Here is a 17,768-nt window from a genome sequence, read left to right as displayed (position 1 = left end):
GTTGAATTGTGTGATGTCACTGCGATTGTTGGTGGCCGGGATTGGTTTTGGCGTTTCTTCAGTGTTCGGTTCTGTTGATGATCGAGACTCTTCAGCTCGAGTTGATGAATCCCTGCCTAACCAGAGAATCCGTGGGCGTTTCGTGCGCAGATCTGTCATGACAAAGATAGTTGTTAGATTTTGACAGAGCAGCTGCGGCTGCAACTGCAAGATAATAAGATGGAGGTACTGGTTTTATATCCCAGAGAATTAAGAAAGTAAGAGACTGAATTAGTCTTATTATTTCCTATCCTCAGATTCTCTGATTGAAAACTAGCAAAGTATTATTCAGGAAACAGTGTTGATATGCACTGGCTAGGTACTGAAAGGCCCACGGCAGGACAATATTTAAACATGGGTAAAATCTGTATTAGTCTTCGGCGTGCAAGATTAGAGGAATGCTATATTATACAGATATAAATATGAGTTTCTTGATTATAGATATATAATTCTTACATGTTCCTCTTGAAGATAATATGTCCAGTATTACACAGAAGAATCTATCCTGGAATATCATCTAATCTTAAAGTAAAAAGAAGTGGACCTTCATGCCCTAGATAATAACCACACTATATTATTCCAGCCAAATTACCAGATATTTATGTATTTCAGAGCATACTGGTGACTTATTATAATTTATGGTAGATCTAATATGTCCTGGTGTCTTTCTATGGCTGAGGATGGTATATATTAACAGATCTTATTCTTGGTATATAATCTAAGAGAGATTAACTTTATTGACTGATAGCAGAGGACTTCTTGTTACTGTACTAAACTTTGTCTGTTATAGAGATTATCATGCTTAATCTTCTGTAATATAATTTATACTTCTCTACTGGTATAGTAGATCCCCAGTGTACGAAGGAGCATGAGTGGATAGCCGAAGAGCCTGTTTATTCATCCAGGCCATGATTATATTTATTATTTCAGCCAGCCCCTTCCTTCTTCTTTTAATTAATTCTTGTCAGATGTTGTATACTCTTGCATATCCTCATCGGTCAATTTAGCTTGGACTGTTTTCCAAGGGCTTTTCCAATGCCATAAATAAGAAATTATACACTTTTGATATTCAGTGGTAGCTGGAGTTGCCAAAATTGATATACAGTTTCAGACCATTGACAAAGCTGTTAATAATAGATTTATTATTTAACAGTGATATTCTTCCAGGCTTGTAATAGGAGATAATAGTAGTCACTGCCAGATTATTAATGGGCATTTCTAGTGTCTCTAGACTGCAGTCCCATACTGCTATCAACCAGTCGGCCAGACTGCTAATCTGGAGCCACCGAGAGGCCTGGTAATCACGTCCGATAACCAGACCTATACCCACAGCTGGGGTTGTATCATAACTGAGGCGGCGGCTGACCTCCAACAAACCCAAATAATCAGAATGTCAGAGACGCTAATTTTCTCATATCTTACAGAATAGATGCAGAATTGAGGCAGCTCTAGCTTTTCTATTATTTCAGGCTGATATAACGCTCACACTTGTCTCTGTGATATAAATATAACCTGATCATTCTAGGCTGTTGTTTAGGCCGTGTTATAACATACTACTAAGATTAACAGGCTGATGTTTCTTTTTATTCCAGTAAAGGTCAGCCCTGAGCAGCCGTAGGAGTAGACCACAGCCGTTCTAGCCAAAATAGTATATTCTAGGTAACTTTTAACGCGAGGCAAAGAGCTTTCAGGTGGAAGTATTATAGAATGTGACTGGCTATACTGTCAAGGTAGCCAAAGTCCTGCCTCTAGCAAGAAGGCTATTGAGGCACTAAATGGCGAGCACTTTATAAAGATGATTATTAGCTATTTTTGATTACATACGGACGATCCTTCTACAAAGAGGAGTATTATACATCATGATAGCAAAGCAGCCTATGACATGATTCAAGGACTTCTTTAATAATAATACAAGGAGATCTAGACCGCCGGGTTCATTTGTTAGAGCTTAGTCTATGTGATTAATATAAGTCTAGGGCGCACGATAGCTTTCGCCTGATTGCGGCCGCATGGCGGCGCGTGGCATTCGATGCTGTCCCAGTGCTATGGTAGCAAATTCCAAATCATTATGCTGTAGTCCCAACACGCGTGTTCTTTTGGGGCGGCACGGCTCCGGCGGTCTTTAAAAGATTACTTCGCGATTGCCTGACCTACTCATGTTTGAGGTTACTCCTGTTACTTGTTCCCTAGTATTTGCTCTTGTAAATAGATAATTCTTGCCCTAAGCTTTCCTATATTAATTACTTATTATAGTCTTCTATATCCTCTTCTATACTCAATAAGCCCTGACAGGAAACGTGTCTAGATCTCTAAAGACTGGGAAATGCTTATCAATAATTAGTTACCAATCTCCCGGGATGATCTATCAAACCTTGATTATCTGGATTAAATTACACTGGAGGGAGGGGTGTGTGCCCAGAAGATCCTGGCCTCCATGAGGTTCCGGTGATCTACTGTGACTATTGATGGGACTGGCTATTCCGGGGTCTCAAGTATGGGGGATGCTTTCGGAGCCCACTTGGTTCAAGCTGGAATCTATTCCGCCATAGTTCCCTTAAAGGCATTCCAACTAGGCGAGGGTATCTTGGAGTGGGAATTACTGCAGCTGGCTCAGATTAGTAAATACTGGAGATTAACAAGTCCTATAGCTGCTGTTCGGCATTTCTTAATTAGGCCATCGAAGACGCCTGATAGAATCTTATTATCTAATTCAGCTGCTTATAAATAGCAATCTCATTTCTTGCGGTGGGTCCACTCACATGTCGCTTTAACTATCACCAAGTATACCGAAACAGACCCAGCCAATTTCAATCCCGAATCCTACAAATTATTATTCATGACTAGTATATTGCTACATCACAGAGATCCCTGGATGTTAGTAGACCATAGTCCTACCAGTCACAGTCAGGAAAAATCCCGCTATTAGTTCTAGATGAGCAAGTAAGAATATAATAACAGAGCTTAAATTAAAATAAAAGTACTCTAATTCATGCCTACTCTTTATAAGAACCCAAGATTGCTATTATAATCTATTTTTATAATAATATACACTCATTTACCATGTCATTATTTGATAATTAATATTTAAATCATTGATTTGCCCCCAGGGAGGATCTTATCATTTAATTTTATAGAAAATATCTAATTTATATGCAGCGATTTATCTCTCTATATCTAATAAAACTGGGATAAAAATATCTATCTTTCTTCTAATCCTATCAAGAGATCTGATATCTGTCTTGCCACACCTATTCTACCAGTTATATTTCACACCTGGTACTGCCTGTGTAGATCTCAGACAGTATCTTTTATACACTTCTAACATTCCCTCCCCTGGCTCTGGAGAATACACCGTGATAAGCATGTATAGTCTCCAGGAGCTATAAAATCTTATATTTTAACAGTTCCAGTGCTTTGATCAGGCTGTTTCTATAGTAATAATTTTGGTAGAAAACTTTAATCCTGTGGTTTCATAACCAGTGAGATGCTTTGCTCCTGCGCGTCAGCTGGTAGACCAGGCGTACTAACTCGGCACATACTGATCTCTATAGGTAGTTAACAGAATCCATGCCTGCGCGAACTCGTTTATTCTGATAAATAAGACCGAGGCGGACCAGACAAAGCCAGAGCCTTTGTATCAGAACAGCAGAGTCCGACAGTCAAATCATACCGTAGCCATGATAAGGAACGGCTAAGTTGAGTACATAACATTAAAGCTTAATCTAGATCTACTATGTCCACTCAGTGAATTGGCCAACGGCACGCCGCACATCCCGGTTAGAGACATGTGCGCCTGGGTTGACTGCCCAGTCAAGACACGCCACCAGGAGGCTCTATAATAGCATGGCAAGATTCCATGTCTGATGAACTCATTTATGCTGTACCGGCTGGCGTATAGTGATCGAGCAAAGTACTAGCTCGCCCATGATAATTATCAGGTTATCTCCATCCTCACCGGACGGAGCTGGAAGATAGAATCCTTCCATATCTGTAAGCAGTACAAGACACTCGCGGTGATAGAGAAACAAAAGCATGCTGGAGCATATCCAGAATATCAGTTCTCGCTGTCAAGTAAGAAGAAACAATCGCGGACTGGAAGACCCAGTTCTCAGAAATTAATATTATATTTAGAGATATTTTCCAAAGTCAGCTAAAGTTCTCAGTATTATACTTGGTCTAATTTATTAAATAATAACCGCATCAGTGGACTCTCCACAGAATTATTTCTTACAGAAGAGGAAACTCTTCTTAAAAGTATTCTATTAAATCTAGATAATTTTAGATTATTATAAAGTACCTCCTCAGTATAGTAGCAGGGGATAATATACTCTCAGATAGTCTCTATTGAATAAGACTCTACGGGCACCAAGCCTTATTTTCCTGTTATCATAGACCAGCCAGGGATACCGGGCTCTGCTTGTTTTGTTCCCCAATCTGGATCCCCTGGACTCGAAGCTGTTAACTGTCAATCTGCTTTACTGCCACTGTCTGTTTCAAATAAGACTTGTAAGGTTGACGAAGAATTACTTATAGAAGGGACGCAGCGGGTTATAACTGTAGACTAGTAAGTAATATATCTGGTTCTTGCGGCATATTTATCACAGATTTTGGGTATTCGTGTCGATTGCCTTGAATGCGAGGGTCCCATGTATATTATTTATTTTTAGTTATCTCGAATAGTGCGTGTATAGGCCAGTGTTTGCATATTGGGCAATGACTTCCTCAGTAGGAGAAGGAAAGGAGACTATATCTGTATCTAGAATAATAGTATCTTATTTTTCTGCAAATAACCAGTTCAGAGTGACTATTCGGGAAGGTGTAACCCAGGGGTCATAAGAGTAATAGATTTTTGTATAATAGTCTAAGTTCCTAGAAAATATTTATATATCCCTGGGAGCTAATATAGTACTCTTGGAAGTAATACTGCTCCCCTGATATCTGCTATTTATCACAGAAACAGCAAATTTACTTCCTGTTATTTGACTATATAAAGATTATCTGGGATACTACCTAGCAGGCTGTACTACAGGATAACTGGACAGGAATAAGATCTGCACTTCAATAGTTTGAGATGGATGTATAATGGCAGGCACCAGTAATTTTTATATAGTATTTTATTATACCCTGTTACTGCTGTGTAATTTGTGTCTGCCATTAAGCCAAGGCTATATGAAGTAGATAACAGGCCACTTATTATAAATACAGAAAAACCTAATCCAGATTTTCTGGGGGTGTGTGCTAGTCTTCTTACAGGTCATATCTTTTTTTTGTATCTGTGCACAGACTGACCAAGCCAATTATAATACTCATGGATGAGCAGCACCCATCGCGTCTGCTGGAGTATAAATATTCCGGAAGACTGAGAAATGAATTAGGGATTAGTAAGCGGCTTAGTGGACTTGTAATTATAAGAAAAGGCTCTGTATCAGCTACAGCCCTATTCCATTAGTACCAAGAAGATACTAATGCTACTAAGCCTGTTAAGGATTACTGAAAGACGTTAGAGGCATATACTAAGATAGATTCATGTATTATTGTATTTAGAATATAGTGTAACTGCTACCATCTGCTGAGCAAGCATTAGCTGATAGAAGAATAGCAGCGCAGGATAAAATGAGCTTGTAAAAGATATTATTATAATAAAATTAAAGTATATAAATCACAAGACACTGAGATAATATAATGAGAGTTTAGTAAATAATATTTCTAACTAATAGAATTAGTTTCTAGTGTTCTCATATCTTGCTCTGTAAAGTATACCAGAAAGCCAGGAGTGCGTGTGTTCCTCAGTCAGATCAGCCGAGGGCGAACCATCATACTATAATATATATTAAAACATAAACAGAGAAGTTGCCAATCCACAAGATTTATATAGATTAGTCTTCTAGTGATACCTTAAGAATATATAAGGCTCACGCCAGCGCATCCATAGAGAAATACTAATGGAGTGTGTTTAATATAAGCCATGCTTCAGATATTATTATTCCAAGAGATAGTGGTGCTGAATATAGCTTATCTATTATATACCCTGCAGACGTTACTGCTCGTGGAGAAAGATATAAGATTATTAATAATAAGAATAGCACTCTCCTATCTAAATCTGGCATAAATACAGGCTGGAGACTCCTGCTTAGCATAATTATACTCCCGAGCTTGTATATGCCCGCAGATAACTTAACAGGGGATTCTACAGCAGATGCATGGTACTTAATACTATAGATTATAGAACCATACTCATGGAAGACATTACCTGTATCTTTCTAGAATTAAACCTGGTCTGAAGCTGATAATCTGACTGTGTCCGGGACTGATGGTTCTTTATATCTGTCTATTTCTATACTGCAGGCAGCAGGGTGATTCTTTAGAAATAAGGCTGAACAGCTATAGTATTTAATTAAAAACAGGATCATACTCTTCTGGAGAGATGACTCCTAAGGACTGTACTATCTTAGTCTTTTCTTTAATCTACTGGAGTCTATTACCTTGTCCGTCAGAGCAGGGTTGTCTTCTATACCAGAGACTGGGCCACCAAGTTTCCCAAATTTTTTTCATATGCAGCAGGCCGAAGATATCAGCTTATTAATTTTAACTGTTATTCCACTGTAATCACCTTCTTGGGATCCATTGGCGCCTGTTTCTGCAGCATTGCCTATGACAGACTTTTACTGCTGCAGTATATATCAGGAACCATCTGCACCCACCTCTGTGCAGAATATCGACTCACTACTATCCTTATGGCTACAGACTATGATGGATCACCATGAAACTAAATCCAGCTCGTTCAATAATATAAGTGCCAATAGCCAGGACTCATCGTAGAATGTCAAGGTGCTGGAAGACCAGGTTGAGTATTGTTATTCAACCTAGGCATATGACTTTGAGAATGCTCACAAGAAACATAAACTGTTTGTGTAGTAATGGGGGACTTTGCTTAAGTGAAATATATGAATAATATAATATTATGATATCTTAGTGCTTTTCTGTACTACCATTTATATACTGTGTCCAGGATCTTACTGTACTGTCTGCTACTGTTTTAAATCAGCAAATAGAATAGCAGTGAATGACTTGCAGAAGTTTGCTTGATACTTACCTGTTGTAAATGAAAATTATTCTTTGGAATATCCAGGATATGCAACCCTTGCAGAAGGACATACTGTACTCATAGATATTCAAATCTTTATACTATACCTCCGCAGTTATATGCTGCAGGTGCCAGATCTAAGATAATCCCAAATATGCCTGTACAACGCACTGATAGCATTAAGAAGTTAAAGCAATATTAGCTCTCAGACAGAAGATATGGCAGATACCTGGAGAATTGTCCTTACTAAATCCAAGATATAACTTGATCCACGAGAGAAGAAAGAATTTAAGTTTCATGTAAAAGTCTATAAAATATAATGATTTATATCAGTAAATTTTATAAACAATGTAGGCTAATCTTCTGCCATTTTAAGAGAGTTCCTGAGACATTCTTGTTAATCAGTCTCACTGTACTGCAGTTTATTACATATCTCAGAAATTATACAGATATATCTGTTTGTCACTTACATTCACTTTGTTTTGCATTTTATACTAAAGTAACTAGTAGACAAGGTATAAATCCTCTGTGTCCAGGCTATGATTTCTATCAGCTATCCATTGACCAAACTTCTCTGGCTGTAGCCAATATGGCTAATACATGTTCAGGAAAGGACACTTCAAAACCCACTGGTATTAATAAAAATACCAATACTTAAAAGACCCGTGAAAAAGATGAAATAGCTGTTCAAAGAAGGAAAATTGAAGATAAATAAAAACAGTACCAGCAGGAGCTTGAGTCACTCTGGAAGGACTTGCTAATGGTAGAGAGCTAATTAAAAGGCTCGCAGCTTATTAAAAATAAGAAAAATAAGCTGCAGAAAAAGTATAATAACTTTTAATAAGTTATCCAATCTACAGAAGCGGATATTAAGAAAGATGATGAAGATTTAATGGATATTAATATAAAAGAACATGCTGCCACAGGTTCCAACGGTCAGGCCCCTGAGAATAACATGTCATTGATATAACCATAACCTGTGCCGCAGAACACATTGTCCCCGAGTGGAGATAAGATATCGGTGAAGCAGGAACCAGTGGATACATCCAATAGCCGGGGGCAGGGATATCATAGTAAAACAGTACCTTCTGATCCCGATACCGCAATTGCATCCATTAAAGGACCAGATTTGGACGAAAGCTCGGATCTGGACAACAATAACAATATTGGATTGCTAGTCTGATTAGATAAGTTATCAAAGGATAGCCACTCGAACGGTATTACAGATGCGTGGTTCATGATGCTCGCAGCCAAGAAGCTGATTATTTGATATGGGCTAAAGCAAGCGGGCAAGTATGTCATCCAATCCGGCAAAGGACACAATTTCAATGGTCTTCAGCAAGTGTCTGATTCAGAGTCGCGGCTTTGCTCCATCATGGACAGAGACAAACAGGACAAAAAGCACCGTCGCTATGGCCCTGAGAATATCAAAGAAATTATTAGTGTAGCCATTCTGGAGAGGCTCCCTATTACGAAAACCTCTAAGGCGCCAATGACCTATGTCAAGCTCAAGTGGACTAACATCAAGGAGGAAGACAAAAACTTATACCGAGATGGCACCAATTAGATCACACGAACAGATCTCATCAAATTAACCAATGAGGAACTGGCTACGTCAAAAGTCACGGAGGTTTGGGAGAAACAGGAGGCACGTTATAACAACTGGGAGCAAGGGCTACCTATAGGAACTCCAAACCGTTCGCCCACGCCATTTCTACTGGACATTTTGCAAAGAGCAAAGCAGGCGGAAGAGTCGGGTACAAACCGTGGGGGTGCGGCAAGCCACCCAGCCAACAATATGCAAAGATACATTTCGAAAGCTCCTACCATGAAATTTCCAAGAGAAGTGCTTGATCGTATTCTCTTCTTCGTGCCACCCCTGTCTCGAGTTGGTATACTGTCTAGTCTCGACATGGAGCCATGGGAATCAGACAGACAGCAGTCTCTACTTTGGTCTAGAATTTTCAAGAATGACAGATGGCTTGAAGAGGTGGCAGACGCTCACGCCAGACTAGTATTGATCGGCTCAAAACTTAGCCAAATGATATCCAATACGAAGCATGGAGGATGTGAGAATCAATACATGGCACTTGTTCTTCTGGATGGCACTGGAGAGATACCAACTTGGGAGCTTTTCAGGAGCTGTCTAAATGAGCACACCTATGATACTTCATCAAACGAGATTCGCTTTACTTCTGGATTTACATTGAACGTCCATAACCTCTCGGAACCATATCTGACCAGCCTACGAAAGGATCCTGAACTACGACGCTCACCTACTATAATTATCTCCCCTGAAAGGATGCGGGAAATTGTTTCTTGTCACAGAGGAAAGCCATTCACACAGTATGCCTTTTACAGAGACAGATATATCCAGGACATAGACTCCTCAAGAATAACAGATGTTAGGGGCGTGGTATGGATTTTCAAGCTTCGTGATCATGATGTCACGTCAACGGTGCTTGTAATGTCATTACACTATGGTCTAAGGCATCTGATGTGATGGCATGCTTCATTCCAAAAGCTTATCTGTAATGCTACCGAACAATACTCCATCTGCAGTTGGGTTTTTGACATGCTTATGTGCCAATTATACATCTATCATGCTGTCTTGATTGCCAAAAATTTCAAGTCACTGAGGGGTGGAATAGAGTTTCTACCTCCCTACACGAGCGGCCCACACTGACAGCCTTACTGGCACGACTGGTACAATGACCGGATAGTGAACGCAACCGGGCAACTCGAAGGAATGATTTTGCTTTTATTTCCTTTTCTCTTTCCTTTTATGGCCGTTTGGCGGGGATTGCGAAAGAATGGCTGGAAGCTGGTCGCTACGCCAGGGAAGGGTTATCGCTTTTCAAAGAAGGGACTTACCAACCCTCGAGAGGCCCGGTCTTGATTTGTTCGAGGCCAAAGGCTTGCTAGTCACCGGCTTAACCAACAGCTTGTAGAGGTATATCCCGGAGTCTTGCATTGGTCTTGGGGGCTTACAGGTCGGCTAGTTCGGCCGATGAGTATGGTGCGCTTGGTGTGGTCTGTGACGACGTCGACCCCGTCTTTTGTTCGATTCATCTAAACAATACTTTAGTGAAGGTGCGTCAAATGAACCCCAACTCACGCCTCATAACAAGCTCGGTGGGTTCGCAACACGGAGGGTTTGATGTGCTAGAACGAACTTCCTGGCATTTGTCAGCCCACTCCATCTAGAAAGAAGTTGTCGTTTCGCATTTCTATGCCACGCGACCGTCCCACGACCCCGAATCCCTTTGGTGGATCACAAGTCCCCATATCTATGGTCTGACAATTCAAACCACCCGTATACTTTCAAGGCCATTCGTGTGCTCACCATGGCGGTAGACAATGCCCATACAGTCATGACCATGCAAGAAGCATGACTGAATCTGGGTGTAGAATTCTGTATACTTTCACCAGCTACTATCCTTGATGGAGTGGCACCAAGAACAATCGAGAAAGAAGCTCATGCTCACCATATATGTTGCCCAATTTGTTCTTTGGCAGATGCGCAACCTATACCGTCTATCATTCTGAAAGGAGATCAGGATCTGTTGCGTGAGATCGGAGATGCGATCGATATGTCCACACTTTTTGCACTCTGGTCAATTTGGTCGATATCCCGATACAACCTCATTCTTGGTATGGGTTGAATTGCAAATAGGTTTTGTTGTCGGGGTGGAATGCTGCTGGCCGGACGAATTCTCATTGGTCAAATCCGACCGGAAAAAACAAATGCCCAGCACGGCCAAGCTCGACGTTGCACCATTTGAAACTGGAGGCATCGGAGGCTGAGCAGATAATCAACCTGCTGAGCTAATTTTGATGAGCGATTCTTAGAGTGGGCATTATATTCAATTTTGGCGTGCCTGTTTGATTTTGTAAGTGTCTCGTGGAGTTACCAAAAGCCGGTTGTGCCGGACACGTTGGAGTAGCTAATGATTGTCATGTTATATTTATCATTGACCATTCATGTACGAAATGTATAGACAATTGATGCGCATGATTACAATCGCGAGCGACGAAGCTCACATTTGTAGTAGCCTAAGGTAATAGTATATGCAAATGCCAGTATACCAATGTGTTGGTTTCTTCGCTTTACGCCCTAAGCCCAGTGGTTGAAACCCGAGGACATAATATTCCTTCGGTGCGCATTCGGATTCCCTAGGCGGGCTTCAAATTGAACCCCTGGACAACTTCCTCACAAGGACTAGTCCCGGACCTACCCGAGCATCAGAAAATGTTGATGGCCCGGGGCAACAAAAATCGATCGGAGTGTTGAGGTCAGAATAGATTAATTCTTATTGATTGACTTAAAAAGTTCTCTTTTATGTGGGCGGGATAGCACATACATGTATCTGTTCCCAGTCCCTGCCGTAAGGTTCAGCCACCATGATACTCAACACAGAGGGACTGATCAAAAGGCGGTGAGGTGAAATGGCGCGCCCGCCTGGGCAATCTTTCTCTGTAACAGATCAATGCCCGCACAGATTGCCATGGAGAAGATGGCGTCGTAAATTATTTGACCGTGTCTACTCGGCGATTCCTTTATCATCTTTTCCCGTCTCTCGCCATCTTTTGACCATACTTTCACCATTCCTTGCCTATTTACCTCATCTCCCTCACTTCCCGAACTTGCCCCCTTTGTTTCTATCTTTTCCTTTTCCTTTTTCCCCTTTGTGACCCGCTTCATTTGCCCTACCCCTGGTCTGCAGGTTACCAGGTCCCCACTGGGTCTCCCATTGACCGCGATCAGGGACCTCAGAAGGCGATAATCACATTCCGAAAGACGCATGATCACGTCCGGCCTGGTCAAATCCTCAGCGTGGAGCCGAATCATGCTGCGCCAAGGTCAAAGCAGGATTGGGGGATCCGGGTTTCGATGCGCGGCGAGAAGCCGTCGGAATGATTGGGCATTTTGTGTGTAAAAAATTGACCAGCGAGCACCAGCAAGCGCCAGCGGGAAATTCTGCGTCAGCCGAACACAACACAACCCTACCTGGTCATTACAGTATCGTAAAGCTCATGACGAGAGCTAGAACAGTACAGTAGTCTTGTCCGACGATTTGCCCGTTTCCCACCCATCGGCTCCTGGATTCCCGGATTCCCCAATTTTGGTTTTGTCCAGGTGTCGCTGGGGTGCCTCATTGTTGCAAGATCTCCGCCCCACGCAGTGACAAGATGGGCAATCTCCAAGGCCCTGTTATGCATGACCCGTCACCAAGGTCGGTATCTGTCGGGCGGACCATAATCTGAAGGCGTCCGAACGTGAACGTTGAGTACATACAGTATGCAACAAGCAACCGGTTAGCCAGACATACACCGACTCGCAGACTGCTTGTCCGAAGCGGTCCGGAGGGAGTTACCCAGGACTCGCGAATTCAGGACCAGGATATACTACAGATGGAATTTATTCCGAGGGAATACTGTATACATTGTACCATAAAAGTTAAGCTAACTATTGTACATGACTGGCAGCGGGCATTGACGGATACGGACCTCCGTTCCGTACAGGCCTCCATTCTGCCTGTGATGCACGATATTGCACCAATGCTGGTAAGAACCACGGCATGGCACGAGCAGACCTTGGCTTCCTTGCATCATGACAAGTGGATATACTCTGGCAAGTACTAGTCCCCAGCACCGCGTAGAGGTGACTGCCCATAGCTGAAGTGTCTCAGAACGGGGTCCTAAGAACAGAAGGAACCTGTTCATCTGGGAACGGTCCAGGGCACCGGTAATACGACATGGGGCCCATGGCCATGAAGGGGATGATACAACACAGGCCCACCACTCCTATCAGGGGCTATCTCCGGGGAGATTAATACTAAACAGGCCCACCACTCCTGTCAGGGGCTATCTCCGAGGAGATCATACGACAAAGGGCCGCCATTCCTGTGAAGGCGCACACTGTTGCGCTTGCGCATTCCAGCAATTAAGGTCAGGAAGCCTGGTCCTGGAGTGAGCCGGACTGGAAGACACCAGCCTTATATCTCCAAGCACTCCGGTCGCCCGGCAAGACCAACCGTGCAGCACTAGCATCCAGCCTCACCGACTTCAAGTACCAGGACCGTCATGCGGTCGAGATGAACTTCAATAGTCGTTCAAGTGCGGGATAGATATCTGGTCATCTCTGCGTGTACTCTCTCCTACCAATTGCCCAGGGACACATGGTGACAATATACAAAGAGCAAAACCCGAAGCCACCTGCCCTAATGACCTTGCACGTTTTCAGAGTTTGGCTCGAAGACGTGAGGGCCCCAGTCAAAGACGCCGACTGGGAAAGAATTCGGCGTGGGCATGGACAGGGCGAAGATGTGTGCGACTCGTGGGACCGCCGCGCCGTTGGTCAATGGACGTCTCAAGTACACAGAGATACTTTGAAAACGGATTGCAGGTCTGCACAAGTGGGCTTTGCCACTTGGAAACAGTCAGGCAACCGTGGCCCAACAGAGCACAATGATTGCCTGTTCCTTCTCTCGTCGGATTTTCCAGTTTCTACAGCACCTCTGCCTGTACCCAACCGCTATTTGTTGCCCATGTTGTCATATCCCGTATCATGTGCGGGAATGTCAAATGTTTCAAAAACCCCTGGGGAGCTTCTGATCTTCTAGACTATCCAGAATGGAGAAAGCCCCCATGAAACTCAATGAAACAGATTCGGATCACTGAGTACCACTAAACCTTGAATTCCATTACTCTGTATCAGGGCTTTTGATTGGGCCCACGCTTTCCCCTCAGGATAAAGAAGAGAGCCACCCTCGATGAGAATGCAAAGTCACCTGCGCCCTGGATGATTTCTGGTCTCCACATCATCGGGGCACGAGACCGAGCGTGACCTAGGTAGCACAAGGCTCCATGTGAGACATTGCCGTGGACGAATGCGATGGCACTGTGCCGGCTGGGCGAATTTCTTTTGTCTCGCCGACCTGAGTCTAATCATTACCTCGGCAACGGTGACCGGTATGCTCAAATACGGTTTATTGGGGGCTTGTCTAGCCTCCAGCTCCACCGCCAGGATTTTCTTTACTGCCTATTCCAGGTATGGGACCGCTGTTTTTTTCCTGATTCCGTTCTCGCACAATTCCCCGCTTCGACGCGTGGTGGCAGATCTTGTGCGATTCTCGCGATTTGTGGTCCTGGAGATACTGCCCCTGGCACAGCGGTAAATAATGAAACTTGACCTTCCGAATTACTCTACCGGTGGATAAAGCCAAAACGAAAGGGTCAAATTTCTGTCTAGGGTGGAGAACCGCTGATCCTCTACATGCAATAAGGCCGACCAGAATCGGTAGTCATGGTCTCCCTAAATCCGCATCAGCAATGCGAAGCGTGGGGAGAATCGCACTCGGACACCGCACCGGAACAGCGGCTCGAGTGGCCGCGTGGTGGTATATAAGGCCTGGCCCCGATTTGAAAAAGGTAAAATTGGCATAGATCTCGACGACCCAGTACGGCTAGGCCGCCAGCAGGGTGATCAGATACAGTCGCGTGCCCCAGGGTGGGATAAAGCCGCGGATCTTCATCCATGCAATCACGTTATGGAGGGAATGCGAAATTGTGAGACCCACGGCCGTGACCGAGAGAAACCAGCCATACGCAGGCGCATGGAGGAAGATGAACGTTCCGTGCCCAAGGGCCAGGGCGAGCTAAGCGTCCACATCAGCAGGGGATAGTGCCCCGTTCGCCGCAATGAGGCGGCACAACTTACCTCTGCCACGTTGAGTTTGTGCAAGAGCACCCCTTTTTTCATGTTGGCCGAGGTGATAGCAATCATGACAATAAGGAAGCCCACCAGGAATCCTTGTCCCCACGCCTCCACCACAAGGATGTCCGGGTCTGTAGGACGCTGGCCAGCACTTAGCATTATATCATCGCTTTCATCCCACTGTGTCAACTGCTGAATGGAAAGACACTACATGAGATATGGGGTTTCTTTCTATAATCAGGTGGAGTTAAGTAATGTGAGTAATGTTCGCCTCTCGGCATGTTCAACTGCCGTGAGCGAGGGAGAGTAGCAGGGAAGCCGATCGACTGTGACTGTGACCGGCGAATGAGATAGGGGGCCAGCCAGAGCCTCTCGCTGTTCTGACACTGTTCTCAGGAGCAATGGTAACCTTCGGAGGTCCAGCCGCGCCTCAAGTGTGGGCTTCTTTGCCGCTCCGGATAAATAGTTGAATACCGTAACCCGTAGAGTACCATCCGGCCTTAACCATTCATGGAATAAGCCGAGACTATTGGATTCTCTGCATCCATTCTTACCTACTATACGTCTGGCTGCAAAAACCAAGGCCGACGGAGGAATACACTTTCCGTCTATTTACTTTTAGCGTTATATGAGATAAAGAAAGGGAGGAAGGGCACAGCGACCACGGAGATGGCCCCATTAAAGGAAATGCCACTTGTACGGAGCGGGTTTCCTTATCTTACGGCCCAAAAACGTTTAGTAAGTGACATCCTTTAGTGAACGATTAAATAACAAACGGGGTTAGCCGAAGTATTTCCCGACAACCGCACGGTTCACATCAACGGTCCGTAATCCGCAAGATTGCCAGGACGTTTACAAGTTCAAATACGTAAACCATGGTAGTGCTACCGTTTGACAGGCTTCAACTGAATGTATTTAGGGTGGTAGTACATACTCCCGCGACTGCTGATCTGTAGCTCGACCATTCCCTTAATATGATTAAGCTTTCATCTTACAACATTACCTCACAGTCCCACAGGAGGTGCTTTGGTAGTAGGCCATGTATAACCTCATACATAAGCTGGGAGGAATAAACACATCATCATCATACAGAATATTTGCTTTGACGCACTTAAGCTACAACCGAGGAGGCTACGAAACCACAGCTGTCTAAAACAGGGAGGACAAACACCACCCTCAACTCGACGAAGTCTAGTCGCATAGAGCTTACGACACCCAGCTATGTGAAAGGGGTAATAGTCAAACGGTCGGTCGGTTTAGATGTTTCTCGAGATAATGTCGAATCTACCAACCGTTAGTCATTTAGTGTATGACGGGTTAACCAGACTCTCGAGGCATCACAAGACTCATTACTGTGATTTCAATGTCAATGCGATTGAGCTAGAGTTTCTATCAATCATTCTAGTGACACAGTTTTCCGAGATACGAGAATCGATAGATCTATGGTGACCTAACGGCTTGACGGGTCCGGACATTTCGCTGAGATCGACTTGCTCATGTGAGTGCAGGTATTCCTAAAACTGAGATTTTCAAGTACAGAGTCTTCTAGTGCTTCTACATCCCGCTTCCAAACAAATTAAAAGGAGGATAGAAAATCACTGTGAATCCCGTAACTCAGATAAACGGTAAATAGCCAGGTCAGAGATGTTAGAGCTAGCGATGCCATCCGGTTTCGACGAATATTATGGCCATATACCGGTCTCGTTACCGTTTCTTATGTCACTGATCAAAGCTCCATGACGACAGCAGAGCCTATCGCTCGTCCAAATAGGTTTTTGTGTGCTTGCATGTATTCTAGCATAAGTGCACATGTTGTGGTACCTTATGGCTCTAGACTCGTATACATGGAGCAGAGCCACCCGTGGGAGTAAGATCCCTGTCCTGTGGACTTTCTAGGGCACAATTTCTGTGGTTGGTAAAATTTGCTAGTGTTGTTGTGTTCCTATTACTCGTTACAGTACCCTAGTGGCACAGCAATCTCCGCTTAGCGTTACCCAGGGCGGCATGTAGAGTGTACTTGCCTGTCTTCCAGATAGTCTTAAAGTAGTGATTCTCTTTTGTCCCCACTATACGTACTGGCCGTGGCGCACCACTGCTGTCTTTCTCAAGAGCTCCTGGGCTGATATTGTTGCTAACTCGAGTGGTACTACACCGCATTACAAATCGCGCCAGATCCCATGAGCTGCTCTTCTATAGCCTATGGGTCCAAAAACAATGGATCCAAGCTCGCCGGTGTTACTGGGGCGGGTAGGAAGAAGACCCGTCCGACATACTCGTGCTTAAGTGCTGCAAACGCAAAGTTAAGGTACGATACGATATCTTTTTCTTTATTTCCGTACATGAAGTCGGCCATATATATAGCTTCACGTATAGCTCATTTGCATTGCCCTATCCTATCGTTGACATTATTTACACAGTGTGATCGAAAACGGCCATGCAGTCATCGTCGCTTAAGGGGAGAAGTTTCTACTTGTTCATACAATTATAGCGAAAAGGACAAGAGACACATGTACAACTGGGAGCGTATGAAGGATTTGCAAAAATCGCAAGAAAGCCTTAGGGCTGGGCTTGAGAGAGTCCAGCGGACGACAAAGCACGTCTCCACTGAAAATCACGACTTCACTACACAGAGTAAGTCATATGCGCAAAACCATACGTTGATAATGGCGAATAAAAATTTCTAGTAACAACGGTACCTCGGCCCGAGCAAGCAACGCGAACATCAGAACTTCCAATGGGTGCACTGTATACCCCAGGAATTCAATGCAAGACAGTTGGGGAGAGTATATATAGCCTCTTGTTCAATCTATATGTATGGTACAGCTCACTACACCCAGGCTATGGCTTGCGTCTGTTCCCGCTAGGGCGACCTGGAACACTGGTTGATGTTGTCGAGACATGTGTTGGTTTTTTATTGCGGATTTT

General features: G+C 43.8%; 5 protein-coding genes across 5 annotated transcripts; 4 read left to right on the top strand and 1 right to left on the bottom strand.

Moving 5' to 3' along the window:
* Window positions 1-3,523: 3,523 nt before the first annotated feature.
* On the top strand, window positions 3,524-4,193 carry BO88DRAFT_430008 (uncharacterized protein; the record flags this gene model as incomplete). The annotated part of the gene is made up of 4 exons (XM_025709209.1): window positions 3,524-3,540; window positions 3,602-3,710; window positions 3,741-3,848; window positions 3,957-4,193. 4 exons carry the CDS (start codon window positions 3,524-3,526, stop codon window positions 4,191-4,193), a joined length of 471 nt encoding a protein of 156 aa, XP_025557818.1.
* Window positions 4,194-8,349: 4,156 nt separating this feature from the next.
* On the top strand, window positions 8,350-8,690 carry BO88DRAFT_458515 (uncharacterized protein; the record flags this gene model as incomplete). Its single annotated transcript, XM_025711046.1, has 2 exons — window positions 8,350-8,356; window positions 8,410-8,690. The coding sequence occupies 2 exons, from the start codon at window positions 8,350-8,352 to the stop codon at window positions 8,688-8,690; spliced, it is 288 nt and encodes a 95-aa protein (XP_025557817.1).
* A 231-nt stretch (window positions 8,691-8,921) lies between these two features.
* Window positions 8,922-9,626, top strand: BO88DRAFT_419878 (uncharacterized protein; the record flags this gene model as incomplete). The annotated part of the gene is made up of 1 exon (XM_025708417.1): window positions 8,922-9,626. One exon carries the CDS (start codon window positions 8,922-8,924, stop codon window positions 9,624-9,626), a length of 705 nt encoding a protein of 234 aa, XP_025557816.1.
* Window positions 9,627-12,257: 2,631 nt separating this feature from the next.
* Window positions 12,258-13,203, top strand: BO88DRAFT_190875 (uncharacterized protein). The gene is made up of 2 exons (XM_025701816.1): window positions 12,258-12,758; window positions 12,817-13,203. The coding sequence occupies exons 1-2, from the start codon at window positions 12,539-12,541 to the stop codon at window positions 13,098-13,100; spliced, it is 504 nt and encodes a 167-aa protein (XP_025557815.1). The 5' UTR covers window positions 12,258-12,538; the 3' UTR covers window positions 13,101-13,203.
* Window positions 13,204-14,592: 1,389 nt separating this feature from the next.
* Window positions 14,593-15,002, bottom strand: BO88DRAFT_458514 (uncharacterized protein; the record flags this gene model as incomplete). The annotated part of the gene is made up of 2 exons (XM_025711045.1): window positions 14,593-14,784; window positions 14,847-15,002. The coding sequence occupies 2 exons, from the start codon at window positions 15,000-15,002 to the stop codon at window positions 14,593-14,595; spliced, it is 348 nt and encodes a 115-aa protein (XP_025557814.1).
* Window positions 15,003-17,768: the final 2,766 nt, after the last annotated feature.

Source organism: Aspergillus vadensis, assembly GCF_003184925.1.
Source record: "Aspergillus vadensis CBS 113365 unplaced genomic scaffold BO88scaffold_34, whole genome shotgun sequence".
NCBI classification, from domain to species: domain Eukaryota; kingdom Fungi; phylum Ascomycota; class Eurotiomycetes; order Eurotiales; family Aspergillaceae; genus Aspergillus; species Aspergillus vadensis.
This window is presented reverse-complemented; position numbering and strand designations above follow the sequence as displayed.